Raw genomic sequence first — 20,496 nt, 5'->3', positions numbered from 1 at the left:
TGATTTGAGGCTATTATGAACTGGGAGTCATAGTGACCATGGATCTGGAATGACTGTGATTACCCTTTCTGCAAAGCTGTACCTCGTTCCCTAGGCAGTTAGTTCCTTTCTCCGTGGCTGAGCACTTACCTTATATTGTGATGGCCTCTGCGTCTCTCCCTCTCACTAGATTGGGACATCTGAGGCAGGAACCTTGTCTAGTTTATTACTGAGTATTCCTGGACTCCAGCACAAATGCTTGAAGCACACAGTAAGTAGCTGCTCAGTAATTATTTGTTGAATGAACGAATGAATAAATGTGATTTGAGGTAATAGCAACTCATTGTAATCTGAGATGTGACTTCTCTGGATTGCAGTCTGGGTTGACTGTGAACAGAGGGTTGATGACTGTAATCTGAGGGGTCTGTGTACCAATGGTTGTGACCTTTTGGCACTAACCTGTGATGAGGATCAGTAAGGACAGTGAAGCGAGATGATTATGAACTAGTAGCCTTGCATGATTGATCTAAGGGCAACTGCATCGATTGTGATCTGAGGTGACTGTGAACAAATTATTGATGGTACCTTCCATGATTCCTGTGAGGTGACTGCGATTGTGACCTACAGAGCTTTGGCTTGAGGTGACCAGCAATCTGAGGTGACCAGCAGTCAGTGACCGGGGCCTTGACCATTGGCCTGAGATGTGTAGTCAAGGTGTAGAGACTGTTGAGAGCTGACAGCTTAGGTTATTGATCTGCACTGTGATCCGAGGTAACCGACATCTGTAGGCCTGGGATTAGACTGGGAATGGTGCTAACATGTATGTAGCACTCTTAGATTTCCGACTATTTTAATAAAATATCCTCCCAGGATCTACAAATGACATTGTCTTGCTGGGCCCACGAAAACAAGGAAGGGACGAAGACTACAGATCAAGTCAGTCCTCAGACAACGCCAGCTGAACTACAACGCATCCTTCGGGCCCTAGCGTGGCACGGCGACGGCCACAGGAACTGCCACGGGTGGAAACCCCAAACGCCACTCTTCTCCCCGACGCCACCTCCCCCTCCCCCTCCCCCTCCCCCACCCCACCTGCTACGGCCTCTGGTGCGCCTGCGCGGAGGTGGGGCGGTGCTTTGCCCTTTGTTGTGGGCCCGAGTTTCCCAGGACACCGCGCGGCGCTGGGGTGGGGCTATGCAGATGAGCACTCGGGGGCGGGGCGGTTGCGGCGGCGTCGGCGGTGGCCGGGGAGGGTCAGTTGGAGGCAGGCGCTCGCTGAGGCAGGAGGGCTCTCGGCCCGCGGCCTGACAGGGACTTAGCCCGCAGCGATCGGCCCCGCGCGCGCGACCCCACACCCACCCACTCATCCACCTACCCATTCCCTGAGCCGCCTCCTCCCACCCTGAGCAGAGCCGCCGAGGATGATAAACACCCAGGACAGGTAACGGCCCGGCCCAGGCTCCTCGCCCTGGTCCTCTCCTCATCTTCTCCAAAGGGCCTCCTCCGCCACCAGCCAGCCGGGCCCTCCCACAGGGCCCCATCCGCCCCCCACCGGGGCCCGACCCCACTTCAGCCACCCTAATCCGAGCCCCAGCCCCACAACTGGGCCTCCTTCCGTCCTTCAGCCCCCTCCCTCTAGCCCGGCCCATCCCCCTCATCCGGGCCTCGTCCCCGAAGCCCCCACAAACCCGGACCTAACCTTCCAGTCAGGTCCGCTTTTCCCTTCCGCGCCGCCGAACGGCGCCCCGCTCCCCACACTGGGCTTTCTCGCTCATCCTGATTCCTCAGATTGTTTCTCATTCCCCAAATCTTTCTCCCCCTTTAAGCCACTTAACCCTCTTTAAGTCTCCTCCTTAATTCAAACTGCCCCCGTCACGAGACTCCTCTCTTAGCACTGCACCCTCGCCCCCAATTCAGGCTCCATCCTTCAGCTTTTCAACTGGAACCATTACCCCCCCCCCCCCCCCCGCTTCTAATGGTCTTTACAGCGTGCCCAGCCGTCCCCTTGGTCCCTCATTCCAGCTTCATCTTTCCTTCTCTACCTTCCTTCTCAGCACCTCTCTCTCAGGCCCATTTTTCCTCTGTCCCAGCCTCATTGCTTTTCTTTCTCAAACACGTCTTGATTTTTCCCATCTTAACAGAACACCATCTTTAGATCATTGGCTCCACAGGACTCAGCCCACCCTACTTCCAGTGAAGGCCTTTAGGGGCATGCCCTTTCCCTGTACCTCTGGTGACTTCCAGTCAGGCCCCATGACTTGGAAACTGTGCCTTTGCAAGTTTCCTCCCTCAAAACCCGACCCTAGCCTTTCCCCATTAATTGGAGAGGCTGCACATCTTTCTGAAACTGAGCACCAGTGGTTAAACTTGCATCTTATGCCCTTCCCTCTTCCCAAACTCAGCACAGTTCATCTCTGTTTTCCTCTCTGCTTCTCCTCCTCCTCCTAGGCAGCCCCTCTCGCCCATCTCTACCTCACACATATCCCATATTTCTGCCCCAAATGCTTCTCCATCGCTGTTCCATAATTCCCTGATTCTCCAGTTTTTAACTCCAGTTGTCCCTTATACATCAGGATGGCTTCCATTTACAATTTGGGCCCAATTCACTTTCTCATTTTTTCCCTAGACCTGTTGCTGCCCCCTCCCAAACGAGTCTGAACCTCATTAGTGCCCCACACCAGATCCTTTGTCCCCAGAGTTGGCCTTATGGTCTCAGTCCCTCACTTGGGCCTCACTGTTTGGCAAGCAGATCTATGCCCTGCATATCCTCCTTAAATTGTACCATGGTGAGTCGAAAACCAGACTTTAGTTCCTTTTACAAACATGGCCTTCCTTATACCTTATTGCTTTTCTTCGTCTCGGGCTCTAACTGCCACTCATGGTTCTTCTCAGACTTGGGCTTCCTTCTCATTAAAATGGTCTCCAACTTTGTTTCCTACTGCTTCAGAAGCACCATCCTTTAATACTCTCAGCTGAGTTTTCAGCTTTTCTTGTGTTTTTTAACCTTGGCTGCACATATGAAAGATCAATCACCTTGGTCCCACCTTCAAAGACTCTGCTCTAATTGGCTTGGGTTGGAGCCTGGTTATTAGTTTAGTATATATTTTTAAAGCTCCTCAAGTAATTCTTTCTAATGTGCATCTAGGGTTGAGATACACTGCCCCTCCCCACCTCCCATAAGGGCCTCAGCCCTTCCCATCATATTCCTTTAGGAGTGTCAGCCGTTTCTCTATTGACAGGGGCCTGATCTACTTCAGGGATTTCTTAGTCTTTCTCAGGTACTATTCAGAAATACTCAGGGTACCCATAATACCTCTTAAATTCTACCTCAAGTTACTCAGTTCTCAGCCATTAGCTTTTTTCTTCCCTCAGTTCTCAGACTATATCACCCCGCCCCCCTTCATTTCTTTCCTATATGCAGAAAGAAAATAAATTCATTTCCTGGTTTGTTCTGGTCCTATCTGACCCATTATCTGCCTCCCAACCCCTCTTTACCCACAATCCCATTCTGCTGTTATATTTTCCTTTCCTGAGACTCTCCATGTCCATCCCCCACTGCATTCCTTTCTCTCTTTTATTCCATTTTCTCTAACCCAGCCCCTTCGGAGCTGAGGAGGTGGAGGTGGATATATGCTTGTTGGTGCTGGATGCAAAATGTGTTACTTGTGGTAAAGAAGGCTGTGTGTGCTGAGGATAGCCTGCAGGTATGAGAGAGGGCAGGATGAAGTGCAGGGGTGGAGGGAAGCAGAGGAACCTTCAGGACAACCCTCTGAAGGGGTATGTGAGATGGATTTTTTTCTGGTCTTAAGTTTGGGTGTCTCCACAGTGGGGGTTGGAAGGTGGAGTGGTCTCAGCAGGCACTCTCTGGAGTCCCCCGGACTGAGCTGGTCTAGATACCAAGTCCTTTGCAGGCTGAGCCGAGGAGGAGTTGAGCACTTGGGACCAACACATAGGGTCTTCACAGACTGGAGTTGAGAGACATGTGTTCTTGTTCTGTTTTAGCTAGTGTGCTTACATGTAAAAAGAGGGGGTTGGGTTAGCTTAACTTGAAAATTCTTTCCAGCTTTCTAAGTGGCAAAACAGGCTTGCTTGTCTCCAGGGCCCTTGCTTAGAGTGTTGGTAATCTGAGGGGCTTGGCTGTATGAAAGGCAGGTGGAGGGAGGAGCCAGCTGGCCTGCCAGGGCTTGGGCCTGAGCGAGGCCTTGGATCAGGCTCCTCCACTTTGGCCTGGGGGTGGGGTGGTGTGTGCAGGGTGTCTGGTTTCTCTGAGTTATGGCAATCCTGTCTCCATAGCATGTTTTCCAGCTTCCTCTGGCCTGCCTCTTTCTAAAAGGAATCCTGGTAGAGCCCTAACTAGGGATTCCGATAAGAGCCGGGTGTTCTTCTCAGTCAGCGCTCTTAGTGTTTTGTGTCGGCAGAGAAGGGAGCTGGCTGGGAGTTTAGCTCTCTCCTTGGGTGGGGGATGGGATTTCCAGTTTTCCTGGCTTCAGTGAACTACCCAAGCTAGAGGTGGAGACTCGGTTTCCTGAAAGAAATAGTTGCAGGGGAGCAGGCAGTGTGTTTTGAAAACAAGGCTCTTCCTTTACAGTCTCATTCTGATTGGTACCTTCAAAATGTCAAAATTCCTGATGTTGGGGGAGGGAAGAAGACACAAGTACAAGCACTTCTGTTATTCTGTTATGACTTCGGAACACGAGGTTTAAATCCAAGGAAATGATCGTTGCATCAAGCTGCATAGCCTTTCTCTCCTTGTACTTGTGGGGACAGGGAGACAGTTTCTGTCTAGGGCTTGCTTAGAACCATGTGCCTGTACAGTATGTGGAGCAGAGCTAGCCCTGGCTTGGTAACTATGTTAAAATCAGTCTTTGTGTTGATAGGTAGTTTTTTTTTGAGAGGTGGGCAGGGCGCAAGAACACATCAGAGCTACCAGGAGCATCTTCACTGGTTTTCTGAGCAGTGGAATTTGTTTCTCCCCAAAGAGTTTGGTTTTGGTTATTCCCTATTTATTGGCACTGTGGCTTGCTGGGTGTGGGGTGGTAGGGCGAGCTAGTTTTCCTAGGATGGGCCTCAGAGTCACCCCACAGAAAGAGTTCATATAGTCAGGAATCCCCCCAAATTGGAGGTATGCTTCAGAAAGCAGTGTGGACTAATAATAGCAATTCCCCACTCTGCCAAGAAATCCAAATTTAGCCTTGGAGCAGCTCAGAAATACAAAAAGGGGACTGAGAAGTGGGCGGTAGAGGGATGTTACAAATGTGCATGTCTAGAAAAAAACTGAGTAATTCATCCCTTTCTGAAACAGTATGCAGTGTTGATTCAAGTGGGTGCCATGATTTGGAAGGCTATGAAGCCTAATTGAAAGCTATAGACCAGAAATGACTGAGTAGGTGAGCAAAAATTTTGTTACTTGAGGTGAACAAAACAGGTAGTTTCCTGTTAGCAGCAGCGGAATAAAATGCTTTGTATAAAATCAGCCTTAAGAAAATTCCTTAGGTCTTTGATAGTCTATAAATTCTGTCCTGGGAAGGAAGGCTGGAGCTGGGTGATGAGCTTACTATACAAGCTAGATGTAGGTGATGAAAATGTAAAATTAAGGTCTTATTTTAAAGCACAATCCCCTAGCTATCCATCCACCTCTGGTAGCATATGTGACTGTGCTTACCTTTGGTGGAAGACGTACCAATGTCAGCTGTGTAATAAAATCTCTCAAGGAAAAGATAAACAAACCTCAGAGGCACAGATATTCTGTTACCATGAGTGTGTTTCTTGTAGAAAATCAACCAAAACCCAGTTTTGCTTCAGCCTGTGATTCAGAGTGCTGATGTCATTTTCTGTATAATCTTGCTTAGCAAGTAGACTCCCTTTGGAATGCAGAACAGCCCCAGTGAAATGACTTATGCCTGGCATCTGCCCAGGGCCTCTTTCTCATATGGAAGGGGGGCAGGCAAAGGGAAGTCGGCCTCTGTGGTTACACTAGACTGAAGGTGGCCGTCACCTGCCCTGAGTCGGTCGCCCTTGGGAAGGGACGTTCCTTGTCTCAGAGTAAAAGTAGCCTGTGTGAGGAGGTTAGGGCACTCGAGAAAGGGTTCTGTGAGGCAGGGCGGAGACATCAGTGGGTCAGAAGAGGCTGAAAGAGGGGACTGAATGTAGAGTACTAGGAATGTGGTTTTTGTGTCTTCTCACTTAATACCAAAAGGTCCATAGCACCAGGGCCATCTGACCCTCCTCTGACAGGTAATGGAAACCAGAGAGAAAGGGTGCAGACTTGAACAAGCTAAGGAGGCCACTGATTCAAGTGAAACTTGATTAAAAGCATATCAAGAAAAATTTGAATTCAAGTATTTATAGCTGAATGGATGCTAGCCACAGAATTACTTTTATATTAAATCTCTATTCTGCTGTACCCTACTTTGAGCAAACCAAATATAAAAATCAAAACTGACATCAAAGTCAACTAGAAGTGATTCTCTTCCTTTAACAGGAGATGCTTTACTTTATCACGAGATAATTTAAGGTTAATTCCTTTAAATAGTAAGCACCCTAGAGATTTTAAACAGGATTTGAATGATAAAAATTTGATTTGCCATCAGCATTTCCCCAGAATACATCTGCTGCGTATATTGTATGTCTCTCTGTAGCCAGTATATGAAATTATAACCTGGAAAGGACATTTCAGGCAAGAGTTTCACAGAATGCTTTAAAATAGGGGCACCAGGATGGGGTATCTTGCTAGCACTCATATATGTATCCTAAGAGTGTTTCCAAGGGCATGTCTGATAACAGCTGAGAAAATAAAAGGCAGTAACAGATCGGCTCTAATCTTCCATCTCTCTTCCTAATTGACTTGGATACTGGATACCTGACACCCTCATTTCCGGTTTGGTATATTTTTTCTTCTCCCCAAGCATGACCAGCCTAGCTGGGGTTCAGTCTGATACATCTGATTCTCTTTAATCAGCCTGATCTTTACGGCCTCTGGACTGAGCTTCTGAAATTATCTTTGTGGCAGTAGTGATTAAACCATGCCTCCTCCCCAGTGGAGTGAGCAGGATGCGAGGAAGGACTGGAAAACGCTGGGCACTAGAGCCAGTTAGAAAGAGGACTAAACTGAATATAAAACCTAACCTGGTTTGGATCTTGTGAGAGGAAGGCCTGTGTTTAGAAGCTGCTTTCTCTTGTGCCTAAATTCCTCCAGGATTCACTGTTCCCAGTCAGGTCGGTGGCATATCTGCCACAGTACCATTTTGAACACTAAAGCCAATACGAGGAGAGGGTCACTGCTGGGCAATTTCATGTCCTTTAATTTCTTTAACCACCACATATTTACCCATTCCCCTTCCCTTCTCACTTCAGAAATGAAAATCAGGTTTTTTCAAAGAAAAGCAATTTACCATTCATAGTAAGTAACTAAAATCAGATCCATTATGATGAACGATGAAGATAATTATTGATTGTGATCTCCTGTCTACTAAGCTTATCCCACCCCAGCTGTTTCTCTTAAAACACAAACGAAACCCATTGCTGTCGAGTTGATTCCAATTCATAGTGACCCTATAAGACAGAGTAGAATTGCCCCATTGGGTTTTCAAGGAGCGGCTGGCGGATTTGAACTGCTGACCTTTCGGTTAGCGGCCAAGGCTCTTAACCACTGTGCCACCAGGGCTCCACTGTTTCTCTTAGGGAACTGGAATTGGATCCCAGGGTTGGGGGCTTGAAATATCCCTCCATCCTCAGTCACACACATTTACACACTTGCTTTCTGGTTGGTGCAGACTTTGTAGGGCAGGAGGAAAGAGTCTCGGGATCCTCGTGTGGGGAACTAAATGATTTGTTATCATGGAGTAGACTTCTTGCATTTATTTGATGCGGAGAGAGATCAGGAAACCAGAAATATCAAGAGCTCAAGGATTAGTACTGCACCACAGGGTGAACCTCAGGGATTATTTCTAGGAAAACGGATTCTGAATCTAAAAAAAAAAAAACCACTTTATTCTGATCTTTTCAGAGGGTTGGCCCCATTGCTTCTGCTGTTTGCAAGTAAAATTGGCTCAGAATCAAGATGGTGGTTGGGTATGCAGGGCAGGGTTTGGATGGGGCTTTCCCATCTAAAGTAATAATTGGAGTAATAATTCTTCTGCAAGTAGGAATCTGAAGTGGGTTGGCACCAGAATTCTAGAATTGCAAGGGCCTTGGCGATTTGTTTATCTTGTGAACCTAAGCAACTCTCCTGGCATGTAAGGCTACGTCTCATCTGTCTACCCCAGTGGGGGTTGCCCAGTTGGGGAGCTTCACTGACCAGTACAAGTGAGCTAGCTTTCTCCTGGGGCTCAGCCTCCCCTGTGCTCCTGCAGGAACCTCAGCACAGGCCAGAAGTGGCTACTAGGGAATGAATGGGAAGGCAATCATCATGTGGGGCCTGTGTTGTGCCTTTCTTGGGGAATCCCGTCTTATTTTTTCCTGCCTGGACACTCTATTATTCTGCCCCTTCACACACTGGAAGGGGGAATCATAATAGCTCATTGTCCCTAGAATAACTCCATCTTTGAAAAGAGTCAGTAGCACAGTCCTCTGTCATGCCCCTTGTGTCAGCAGCTGTTGGTGAGGCCAGAGTGGGGGAGATAAGGATGCCCTGCAGTTTTCCAGAGGAGGCAGGGGGTGGGGCATGTGGTTATCACCCCCAGATGTTGATGCTGCTCCAGGCCCACGTACATTTATTTCCCTGGGAACTCCATTTCCCAAAGAAATGTCCAGATACACTTTTAGGCCCCTAGCTGAAATTCTTGCAAGAACAGCCCCTAGGGAGCTGAGCTAGAGCAGGGAGGGGTTTGAAGTGCCAGTACTAAAGGACTAAGTGGGCTGCCCCTTTGGTCACGTCATTTTGAGTTCATTTTGTTGCCCTGAGCAGAAGTGATGAGCCCAGCTGTGGCACGCCCTGCCATAAAGGACAGTGTGAAGAGCAGTGCTTCACGCCATTTTACGACAGGCTTTCAGGAAAAAGCCCTGATTTTTAGCATTTGCTGATTTCTGTGGTATAAATACTCCCACCATGGCTGAGTCCAGCTGCCCCGAGGCTGGTGTACTGGGACCCTGGGACAGGCCTATTGCTGAGTCATGGTGTACACGCAGTTTGCCTTTTTACCTGCTTCACTTGCCCTGTGCCTAGGAAGTGAGTTTATTTACTCACTTGGTGGCATCTCAGTCTAAGGAGCCACTCAGCAGGGTTCACAGAAGGCAGTGAAGCAGATGTGGAGCCCTGGTGGTCATTAAGGGCGCACACCTGGAGGTGACAGGCAGCTCCTTTAGGAGCCGTTATCTGATTATTGGCTTCCTTATTCAGGTCACAACATGTCTGCTCCTCCCAGGACCCCCATCCCCCGCCTACCTGAGCTGTCTATTCCGACCATATCAGTATTACCAAACTCCCATGCCCAGGTCAGATTCTAGCAAAGAAGTGCAACGAAGTCCAGCATTTGGTGGCATGTTAGGGACAAACTCAAACACCTTAATACTCTATGTACTGTAGTGCACCTCTGCTCTGGGGTCCACATCCCTGCACTTAATTCAGTTCTTGGCCCTAGAGGGATTTGGGTAAGTGATTTCTCGTTCCAGTTTCTTTGCTCAGATTGGGGAGCCGGCCATCATTGGGAAGATGGCCTTTGGAGGTCCTTAGGGAGATGGTACCCAGCCTGTATGCCTTTGCCCTCCAGCCTGAAGTGATTGTGTAGACTGATTCTGCCACGTAGCTGTTGAGGCACTGTTGGGGTAAGAAGAGGCTGGGGGGCGGGTATGGTGCACTCCCAGTCAGGCTTGGTTCTTCCCAGGGCCTTCCCAGTGCCACAGAGATCTGTTTGAAACTGTTGGACAGGTGCTCCTCTGGTGAGACATGTCCATCTGGGCTCCTTGTGCCTCTGCAGGGGGCAGAAGTAGTTCTGGAAGCTGAAGCTGAAGAAACCGGGCAGTGGTATAGTCTTAGAACACTTGTTTAGGGACAGCGAGGGCTGGGGATGAGGTGGGATGTCGCATTACATCTTCAAGTCTTGGTGTTTATTGTCTCCCCGTCTGTCTCTTGCAGTAATATTTTGCCTTTGAGTAACTGTCCCCAGCTCCAGTGCTGCAGGCACATTGTTCCGGGGCCTCTGTGGTGCTCCTGATGCCCCTCACCCACTGTCGAAGATCCCCGGTGGGCGAGGGGGCAGCAGGGATCCTTCTCTCTCAGCTCTAATATATAAGGTAAGGAGGGCCCTGGAGTGGGGGGCTTGGGAGAGCCTTCTCGGACACTACTGAGCTCAAGGACAGTAGTCACTTTTTGGTTCTTTAGTCTTTGAGGAGCCCTGGTGGCACACTGGTTAAGTGCTCGGCTACTAACTGGAAGGTTGGCGGTTTGAACCCACCAGCAGCTTCACAGGAGAAAGACGTGGCAGTCTGCTTCCATAAGAATTTACAGCCTTGGAAACCCTATGGGAACAGTTCTACTCTGACCTATAGGGTCACTGTGAGTTGGAAGCGACTTGACAGCAATGAGTTTGGTTGGTCTTTGGATTCTTAGGCTGGGCCAGTGCGGGGATCGGGAAGGACTCTTGGACTGAGGCTGCTGTGTGACGCTGGGGAGTACTGCATGTCAGCACTATGTGAACCCCCAGCTATCATCTCAGCTCGGTGGCCAGCACTTGCCCTGGGTGGGAGTGGCATGAGAGCTTTTCTTGATGGTACTCAGTTTCCTTTGAAGTGCCAGGAACATTTTCCCCATTGTCCTCGACCCTTGGGCATTCTGATTCCTGTCCCTTACCAGCCTGCTGCCAGGGGTGAGAGGTAGTGTGTAGATGGGAGGTAAAGAGAGGGGGCCTTGCATCTCAATCATGTGTTACCTGGCACTACATGGCATGGCCCAGTAGCTTTGGAAAACCTTGGGGAACTGCTTCAACATCTTTCCTTTTTTCCCCCAAGAGTGGTCTGGGCTGGATCAGCTAGCTGTTTGCTGCCTTTTAATCTTCTGTGATTGAGGCCAAAGTTGGTTTAGCTCCTCCCTAAGACTGGGACTGAAGGGTAGGAGGGCACCTGAGCTCGTCTCTTGAGATTGTGCCCAGGTGCGATAACACAGACCCCACAGTCCACCCAAGCAGACTTGGGTTGATCCTGGCCCCCGCCAAGCCCTCACACATCCTCATTCATTTTGTTATGTTTCCTTTTCAGAGGGGGAAGGGAAGTGGCATGGTCCTATGGAAAAAGCATGGACTTTTGGAGTTAGGGAGCCCTGGACTTGAACCTCAGCTCTGCCATTTACTAGCCGTGGAGCCTTGGGTCAGTCACCTAATTGTTCTGGGCCTTAGTACCTCATATTCAAAGTGGGGATATTAATGCCTGCTTCAAGTGCTTGTCGTGATGACTGAGGTAAAACATGGAAAAGTACCTTGTACCATACTTGCAGCTAGTGGGCACCTGGTAAATATTTCCTTCCCATCACACTGGCTTTGAGTCTCAGTGCTGATGAGTGATGGCTCCATTTAGCCAGCATGTAGCTCCACATTTTCAGGATGCTTCTATCTCATGCTGCCCTGAGATTGAGTCAAGGGCACTCCCAGTACCACCTCGGGTAGGGAGCATATGATGTGGCCAGAGGCAGTAGTGACGTGGCCCTCTGCCCTAATTTCCTCCCCAGGACGAGAAGCTTACTGTGACCCAGGACCTCCCTGTGAACGATGGAAAACCTCATATCATCCACTTCCAGTATGAGGTCACTGAGGTGAAGGTCTCTTCCTGGGATGCAGTCCTGTCCAGCCAGAGCCTGTTTGTAGAAATCCCAGATGGATTATTAGCTGATGGGAGCAAAGAAGGGTAAGGAGCACGTGCTGGGAAGGGGGTCCTGTTCCAGAGAAGGGTGTGTACTTAGTGGGGATAAGAGATGAGGGGGTATCTGGGCCTTCTCCTCTAGCTCTAGGCTTCCCAAGCAGATACCATTTTGTAACAGGTTATTTTAAGCCAGTACAACAGGCCTGCTCTAGTTACAATTAAAGCAGATCATTATCACATTAACTAAATCTTTGCCAGTTAATTGCCCATGGTTCACTCTTTGCAGCAGACACTAAATCCCCCTTGATCTACCACACAGTGGTGCAGTTCAAAGGCCAGGAAGCTCAGAGATACACAGCGGGCTTTCACTGGATTGGGCCAGGCCCTCCAACCAGCCAGGCATGTGAGAACCATCCTGAGAAAGCAGTCTTCTTGAGTGGCCGCAACCTCTTTAGGAAATCCTTGTAGGCAATGTTAGGGCCCAGAGTCCATCTCAGGGGCAGGTTATCAATAGCAAACCTTGGCAGTCTCGGGGGACCCCTCAAGAGCTGGTTCTCTTTCTAGGCCCCAGACTCTTGCCTTGTGAACTGCACTTGTTTAGTTGGTGTTAATTTTAGATGAAGAACCCGTTTTCAGAAGAGCCAATTCAGTAACCTTTCTCAGGTGTTGTGGCTGAACTCAGGGCTCCCAGGGTCTTGAAGTAAGAACCTCTCCCTGGAACTTGCCTATTTATAATACTGGCTGGAAGTGTCAAAAAAAGCCTTTTTTAGGGGAGTGGGGAGGTGGGTGGGAAGGAGTCCAGGGAGGGACTGAGTTGTTTGCTTGGCTTCCTGGCAGATTGTTAGCACTACTAGAGTTTGCTGAAGAGAAGATGAAAGTGAACTCCGTCTTCATCTGCTTCCGGAAGGGCCGGGAAGACAGAGGTGAGGAGTCAAAGCAGCCTGAGACCTACTGCCCAGTGGGGGCCTAGGGAGGAGAAAAGGGGCTCCTGTGAGGTAGGGCTCTGCATTCGCCTTGCAAACCCTGGGAAGTCATGGTGGGGGTTGCCCGAAGGGTTAGAAAAGGCTTATTTATTCCATCTTTGTTTTGGGGTTTCCCTTGATGTAAGCCTACCCTTGTGCTCATCAGAATTCTTTTTACACTGTCTTCTGCAGCTCCACTCCTGAAGACCTTCAGCTTCTTGGGCTTTGAGGTTGTGCGTCCAGGCCATCCCTGTGTCCCCTCTCGGCCAGATGTGATGTTCATGGTTTACCCCCTGGACCAGAACTTGTCCGATGAGGACTAACGGTCATGGAGGAGGCTTTGCCCAGGAGCCACACGGGGGAGGAGGGGAAGGTCAGGCAGCCCTGGGACTGAGGAGGGGGCTCCTTGCCGTCTAGGAACGACGCTGAGGGGCTTAGGGTGACGGCTGCCTATTGTGTTCTTGGAGTTGACTCATTGAAATTGTTTTCCGTAAAGAACAGTATAAACATATTATTCACATGTAATCACCAATAGTAAATGAAGATGTTTATGAACTGGCATTAGAAGCTTTTTAAACTGCGCTGTGTGACACCCTCTGTCTAGCCTAGGGGAGGACACTGCCCAGAGGGAGGGGCTGGCTGGGCCCAGGGGCGAGGCCTGGAAGCTGGTGGGCAGCACTGCCAGGCTCAGCTTCCGCTGCTGTTGGGCTTTCTTTTTCGGTTTTTAAGACTTGTATATGTTTCTTTCCTTGCTTCTGTCACCCCAGGGGCTCCTGGGGTAGGCTTTCCAGCCCCTGGGCGGTGTCCCTGAGTTGTTTCTTCACACTCCACCTGGGCTTCTCTTTGTGCATTTGTGTCTGGCCTAGTAAGCAGGTCTGACCCCACCTTTACAGCCTGGTGTTAAGCTGGCTTAATCTGTTTAATGTTACCAGTGCGTTTTAAATAGGGGCACTGAAGTTCACTCCCACCACCAGGGCTTTTTTGGGGCTGCCTGGGTCTTAAAAAAACACTAGCCAAATTCTAATTCTCAAACCATTGCCAGGAGTTCTTGCTCCTAGCTGCAGGCTCAGGCCCCAAGGTCTTCTTCCTAGGGTCACCAAGAGCAGAGAGGAGGAGGAATAGCAACTCAGGGCCTGGGGGTTGTGGAGGGAATCTGTTCTTAGGGACTGGATGCCTCTGGCTGGCTGAGCACAGTGGTAACTGTCTCCTCTCCCTCTAACAGGTTCTGAGTAGTGCCTGCGACCCTGCTCCACAGGACCTGGGTGGGGGGACTGGGAGTGTAGAGGTGGCCTGCCTTTTTCTGTTTTCACAGAACAGCTTCTTCTAAGGGGAGAGATCTAGTTTGGGTGAGGGGGTGGGGGGTGCCAGGGAGGCAAGTGTGTTGTGTTGCTGTGTCAATAAACCGATTTAAAGTTGTGGTTGGTCTGTTCTTTATTCCTGTGCCAGGTTCACCTTCCTACCACGACTACCTTTTCAGGTCAGAGCCTAACCTAGTGGGGATGTGGACAAAAGTGGCAGTGCCGCGGGACAGGTAAACTGGCCGAGGTCTCGGGGGCCATGTTACAGTACGAAATGTGGGGTTGCTAGGAGTCTGGGCCACGCCAGAGCCCCTGGAGAGACAGGTGTGTACACATCAGCTTCATCCACAAGCTAGGCCCAGGCTCCACGCTCTTCTTAGGTCTTCCTTTTTTATAGAAAGCTGGGCCCTGAAACAATTTTGGCTTTTGCGTGGAGCTTGCTAACGCTCCCATTCCTGGAGTCTTTGAAGGAAGCACACACCGTCCCTAGGAAGAGTTTCCTCCTTTTGGAGCCCAGTGCCCTAAGGCATGGCTTCACCCTCTGGGCCCACCAGTCTGATGAGTAAGCTCAGTGGCCCTGTAAGGGGCTAGCATCCCTTTCACCTCTGTTCTCTTCTTTTTTAATTTCTCAAGGGCTTACTAGCATTTTCCCCTATTGTTTCCCTTTTCCCAAGTGAAGTGCCGGGTGTGTTCTTCCACGTCCTTCAGCTCTGGAGCTGTCTACTGTTGAGCTATGGCTGTCTTTAGTTTTTCTAAGGGTCTTTGGCTCATTTTCATATTATTCTTGGAGGTTACTTGTGTTTCTGCTCTGGGCTAAGCCATTAACCTTGGACTCCATCTGGTATTCATAAAAAAAAGAAAGTGAGTGCAAAAAACTCCTTCCCCCAAATATTATTAGAGCAGGTCTGGGCCTAGAGAAACTCCAGTTAAAATCAGAAGGACCTGAAGATGTTTACAGTGAGAAGCTAATCCCAATACGCAGCCTAAAGGTAGTGACTGAAAACAGTTACTACGGTGAGATGTTGACCGCAGAGATCCACATGAAAGCTGACAATGGCCAGTCTACATGTAGGCAGTTTAGGGTTCAGATGTTAACCTCAAACCCAAGGAATCTACAATTCAGAGATAAAGGAACAAGACAAAACTCAGCCCTTGCCTTTTCTCTAAAGTAGAAGGGAGAGGAAACACGCCTGAGATTCTGCTGCCCTCTGCTGGTGGCTCCTCTTCAGTACAGTCAGAGCTAAAACCAGTTACTATGGAAGGTGGCGACCCCACGTGTCTCAGAGCGGAACCGTGCTCTGTAGGGTTTTCAGTGGTGGATTTTTTCAGAAGTAGGTGGCCAGGCCTTTCTTCTGAGGCACCTCTGGGTAGCTTCAAACCTCCAACCTTTTGGTTAGCAACCAAGTGCATTAACTGCACCCGCCAAGGGGGGTACTCCTACAGCCAGAGTTAAAAGGGCTGACATGGAAAAACCTAGGCACTCAGGCAAGATTTCCCTTTTAAAAAAGAAAACTTCTTATTGAACACCACTGTTGGGAAAGAAATATGGCTCCGAAAGGCTACACACCAATCGAAAAAAAAACCCAACTTAGGAGGTGGAGTATTTTTTGGGATGGTGAAGTAGGATAAGGGGAGATATGTGAAAGGCAAACTAAGTCTAAATTTAAGAACAGGGACATTAAAAACTTTATTCAATAAATACAACAAATAATTTAAAAATATACTTCAATTCCAAAGCCAGTTAAGAAAAGGAAGTAGAGAGAGGGAAAAGGGGGGAGGAGGAAAGTAGAGGAGAAGGAGAAGGTTAAAGAGGCAGAACAACAGTTTGGTTGGGTTGTTTCCGAATGTTACCACCTTTTGAAATTCTGACCAAATGCTCTTGGCCCATCCACCCACAGCCCTTGTTCTGGGTAGTCACAGGAGTCCGTCAGCCAGGCACAATGCTCTGTCTCTGGGGTCAGAGCGCTCTGCAGGCTGGAATCTGGGGGGAGAGCTGGGAGATGGTTTCTCATTCCTAAAAACCATCCATCCTAACTCCCAGGCAAGCTGAAATAGTGCAAACTCTTAGGCAGAGAGCTCCCAGCTGCATAGTTTCACAAGTGAGTGTCCAAAGCCACTTTGGTGAGCGGGATCTAAGGGTGACAGGAGGGGCCAAGCCAGCAAACAGTGCTGGGCAGGAAAGGGCTGCAAGGCAGGCAGTCTGGACACTGGGTTCAAACAGTGCTGGGCAGGACAGGGCTGCAGGGCAGGCAGTCTGGACACTGGGTTCAAACAGCTTGCCGTCAGCCAGGGAAGGTGAAGCTGAGGATGCATATGGAGCGGACCAGAAGATCAGGAAAGCTGAGGGAGAACGGAAAGTTGGGGGAAAGGAGAGGCAGCTCAGCAGCAAACTCCAGGAGAAATAACCAGCAGCCCTCACAGATTTGTGATTGTCTCTTAAAAAGATTTATTTTCTCTTCTTGCCTGAATGTACAAAGGCAAAAAGAGTACAGTTTGTATATATATATATTTATATATATATATATATAAAAAACAAGGAACTTGGTAATGTACACTTTACAGAAGGGAAGAATCAGGAAGACTGAAATTAAATCCAACAGAGCAACGCCAATGGAACAAAAGCTATGAACAGCAACACTGCCCCTCCAGCCCGGGCCTCCAGCTCGCCCCAACCTGCTCCCAATGGGGGGCTGAGCACCAAGGCAAGCGGGTGGGCTGGGGCAGGAGGGGCTCGATCCCGGGAGGGGCCCATGGCAGGGGATCATTGGAAAGTTTCCTGGGATGCCCTAGTAATAAAGCAAATGACAAAGGCCCAGCATTTACGGGGCCAACTAGCTGCCCAGTTGAATCTTGGGGGCATTAGACACTGGGATGGTGAACAGGGTATATGGGATAGTAAGTGACATGGGTGGCCTCAAAGCCTGTATACAATAACTAGCCCTTCTGCAGTCTCAACCCCAACTCCCTAAGCCAAGTCCTCCCACCCCTGCCTCGGAGCCTGGAGAGAAGAGATCCAAGAATCGCCATTTCATTTCATGGGGTGCCCTCTTACCCTTCTGTGTGTGGTCCTTTGACCATGGGAGGTGTGGAGAGGGTGGGGTAAGAGAAGGTAACTTCATACATGTACCAAGCAGGGAAGGAAGGAAGCTGACACACCTTGAAGAGGAAGAAGTAGATGTGAATCCTAAGAGCAGCTCTCCTCCAAGCCTCAGCTACCCCACCTGGGGATGAGGCTCTCTTTCTCTTTCGCTTCTCCTCTAGGGGAGCCCCAGTGAGCGATGTCCATGAAGGCCTGGGCGGGGTGGCTCAGAGAGAGCCTTGGTCTGGTGGTCTGGGCTCTTAGCAGCAAACTTTTCCAGCCTTGCTCCTGGGGAGGGGCGGGGGTTCCTGCCTCATCCCTCTGACCAGACCGTGGGTACCCCTGTACCCCCCACGCCATGTTCCTCCTCCCCAAGTAGAGAGGCTGAAGGCAGACAGCAAACCTCCACTCGATACTTGTCAAGGATCTGCATTTCCTCTACAGCTGCTGCAGCTGCTGCTTCGTGTTGTTTCAGGGAGGGAAGACCAGACCTGGTAAGGATCAGGGAGGGGCCGGGAAAAGGCAGAGCCATTCTGCCGCCGTCGCTTCCACCTGCTCTTCTCTTCAAGGTGTAACGGTATACAAGGATCAAAGAGCCAACGGTTTTGAAGGAAAAAAAAGAAAAAGCTGTTCCCTTCTGCAGAACCCGAGACTGCCCTGCTAATACAGAAGCTTCCCCCTCTGTCAGAGAACTAAGTAGAAAAGGCAGGAATGTGGGGCCGTGCCTGCCCAGTGGGAAAGAACATTACTCCAAACAGTTTCTTTACAATATGTACAGAGCACGCTGTAGGCCAGGGCCAGAGATACAAAACACACAACAATATTTAAAACAAACAGGAACAGATGGGCCCTTGGTCCACCCCACAGGAGCCTGGGAGGGCATCATCAGGCTGAAATTCAGTCACCTTGGCGGTGGTGACTCAGGTTAGGTGGGGTGAAGATGTCCAACCCAGCTACTTCCATAGATAAAAGGGAAGTCACTGCTCCGAGCACCACCCGCTGGGGCAGCAGGAGGCAGAAGGAATGATGGGTGAGAGGGAGGCTGCGTGGGGCTGCCAAGAGGTCTAAGACATCGGAGTTTCTTCGGGGGAGGGAGGCTCAACCCAACTTGAACAAAAACAAGGACAGGAAACCTAGAGGAAATATCTGCAGGTCAGAGGTGGCTCCTCTTGGGCAGATGACCTCAAACCTATCTATGTCTAGGGCTCTAGGCTTCTGAGAAACCAGCTTCTGCTGGGCATTGTGCTTTCTGTCCTCTATCTCTTTCTTCTCCAACTGAGTCAGAGCCAAGTCCCTGCTCTTAAATTGTCACTTCCGGCACTCTGGCCACAACCAGCCTTCTTTAGCCTAGGTTGCTATCTGTCAGTCTTTCTCTCTCAATCCAGAAGGCCAAGGAAAGACAGGAGGGGAGCAGAACAAGGGGATGATACCCCAAAAGCAAAGTAAGAGCAAAGGCTCCTCACGGCCTGGGGAGGAAGTGACTCCAATAAAGCTACCAAATCACTGTCACTTTCCAAGCAAAAATAGCATAAAGCTTGGCCTGGGAGACTGCAGAAAAAGGTCTGCTGCTTCAAAGCACAGCTCTGCCGAGTACACTCTGTGGCTCTGAGGAGTTACAGCTTGGATGTGTTATCCCAGGGTCTCAGAAACATAACCTCCCATGGCCAGTGGCCCCTAAGACAGAAACACGTGTGTTACATAGAAACACAGCTTCTATTGGCACACACGGAGGTTATAGATTGAGCTGTATAAAATCATGTACACAGAGGAACTCGGGCTGTATATACCTGTGGCCCTAAATGAGCAGGACACTCAGATGGCTGAATGGACAGGACGTATCTAAGAACTGCTGGGTGCTCCCAGGGCCTCTGCTCCCTGGGCCTTGCTCTACGGTGGCCTGGCAGACACCAAAGCTCCCCATGCTGGGGGGATACCATTTTATCTGAGTCTTCAGAGCCAAGCAGTGGAAAAGAAGAGGAGAGATCAGTGTGGGGACCCCCTGGGAAAGGCACCAAGGGGCCAGGAGGGGAGAGAGAAAAGGGCAAGGAGTTGGGGGAAAAGAAGCAGCAGACTCAGTGGGGACGCAGGTTCTATTTCACAGACTCCATTCGTGTCCAGCTCCAGCTCACTCCCAGGAGCCCAGGGGAGCCCTGTGCTGTTGCTGGGACCCCTGCCCTCCGCCTGACAGGTAGCTCAAAGCCCTGGTGGGGCAAATGCTTTGGGTCTTCCTTTCCAGGCTGGGCTCTGAGCATTTACATGTGCTCATGTGAGGGGGGAGAAGTCTTCATGTTTGAAGACCTTGTTTTCACAATTACAGAAAAAACAGCCCCCAATTTCTTTCCTGAGATTCTAAGTCCTCCACGTGCTGCCAGTTCCCAGAGCCCAAACCGCTGGGGAGACGCAGGATCTGGTGATGGTGGGAATGAGGCTGAGGGCTATGGCTGCTGTGCTGTCTTCAGACCTTACCCAGGGCTGGGGGTCCCCCCTGGGGGGCTGGTACTGCTCTGGCAGCTGACCAGGGCTTGGGGAACAAAGCAATGACTTCTCTGGGCTGAGCCATGTTCCCCTGGTCACTCCCCATGCCTTCATCTCCGCAGAGGCCACAACAGTCACGACTGTGGCCGAGAGAATAAATATTTTTGCTAAGTAGCTGCTCTCCAGCTCCTGAGGAAGAGGGAGGGGCAGGGAGCCGGGGTCTGGTGGAGGCAAGAGAGCCAAGGGTCTGCCTTCGGCCATGGTGGGAACGGCAAACAGGATGATCAACACCATTTAACTGATGTCTAAATGGCACCTCCAGCACCTCCTTGGGTGAGCCGTCTGGGCCCGTGAAGCTGACTTTATCCGGGCACTTGGTGTTCTGTAAGGAAAACATGGACAGATAACCAGGCACTCAGCCTGCTGTTATTACAACCACAAGGTGGCGCTCCAAGAAAGGAAGCTGCCGGGCAGGCCAGTACAGGTCCCTAGGGGACTTCTGTGCTTTACAGGTCCTCGCAGACACACATGCCTTCCTGGGCAATCTTGTACAAGAGGCTTGGCCAGGGTCCCACCGTTTCCACACTGCTGACCCCATACAGCTAGCCCCGCACTTAGGCTCCACAGGGATTCTGTGATCCAGCTAGCAACTACCCCTGTTCTGTGCTTGCCCCAAATTAACGGAAGTTACTTACCGTTCTCACCTCCGGGGCGGTGGGTAGAGTGAAGGAGTGGAGCCTTGCTGGCTGGCAACAATAGCTGTAGAAGACAGCCCTGAGTAACGAGGAGAACACGTCAGTGTGGTGTGCCCGGAGCCCTCCTATTAAGTGCTTTTCCTTTACTAGCTGGGTGGGTATTGGGAGGAATTTCCCCTTAAATCCTTAGCTCCCTTGAGTCTCGGGGTGTGAGAGGACAA

The 20,496-nt window shown here is 50.1% G+C and overlaps 2 protein-coding genes across 3 annotated transcripts in view; one reads left to right on the top strand and one right to left on the bottom strand.

Moving 5' to 3' along the window:
- The first annotated feature begins 1,190 nt into the window (after positions 1–1,190).
- Positions 1,191–14,146, top strand: OAZ2 (ornithine decarboxylase antizyme 2). The gene is given in 5 exon segments (NM_001290025.1): positions 1,191–1,420; positions 10,052–10,209; positions 11,636–11,811; positions 12,604–12,689; positions 12,921–14,146. Coding segments are annotated over 5 exon segments (570 nt in total). The 5' UTR covers positions 1,191–1,400; the 3' UTR covers positions 13,052–14,146.
- ZNF609 (zinc finger protein 609) overlaps positions 14,109–20,496 on the bottom strand; it is a 225,707-nt gene continuing 219,319 nt past the window's right edge. Inside the window, exons 9-10 of one of the 2 annotated variants that reach the window (XM_004374661.2) lie at positions 20,276–20,354; positions 14,109–19,962 (exon numbers count right to left, since the gene is read on the bottom strand). In XM_004374661.2, coding sequence (XP_004374718.1) covers positions 20,281–20,354 — 74 coding nt within the window. In that variant the 3' untranslated portion in view covers positions 14,109–19,962; positions 20,276–20,280. Of the gene's footprint in view, positions 20,355–20,496 lie in introns of both variants that reach the window. The other variant, XM_023729718.1, reaches the window with a different exon arrangement.

Source organism: Trichechus manatus, unplaced genomic scaffold (genome assembly GCF_000243295.1).
Source record: "Trichechus manatus latirostris isolate Lorelei unplaced genomic scaffold, TriManLat1.0 scaffold00030, whole genome shotgun sequence".
Taxonomy (NCBI): Eukaryota; Metazoa; Chordata; class Mammalia; order Sirenia; family Trichechidae; genus Trichechus; species Trichechus manatus.
The sequence above is the reverse complement of the archived record's forward strand: the minus strand, read 5'-3'. Positions and strand labels throughout refer to the sequence as shown.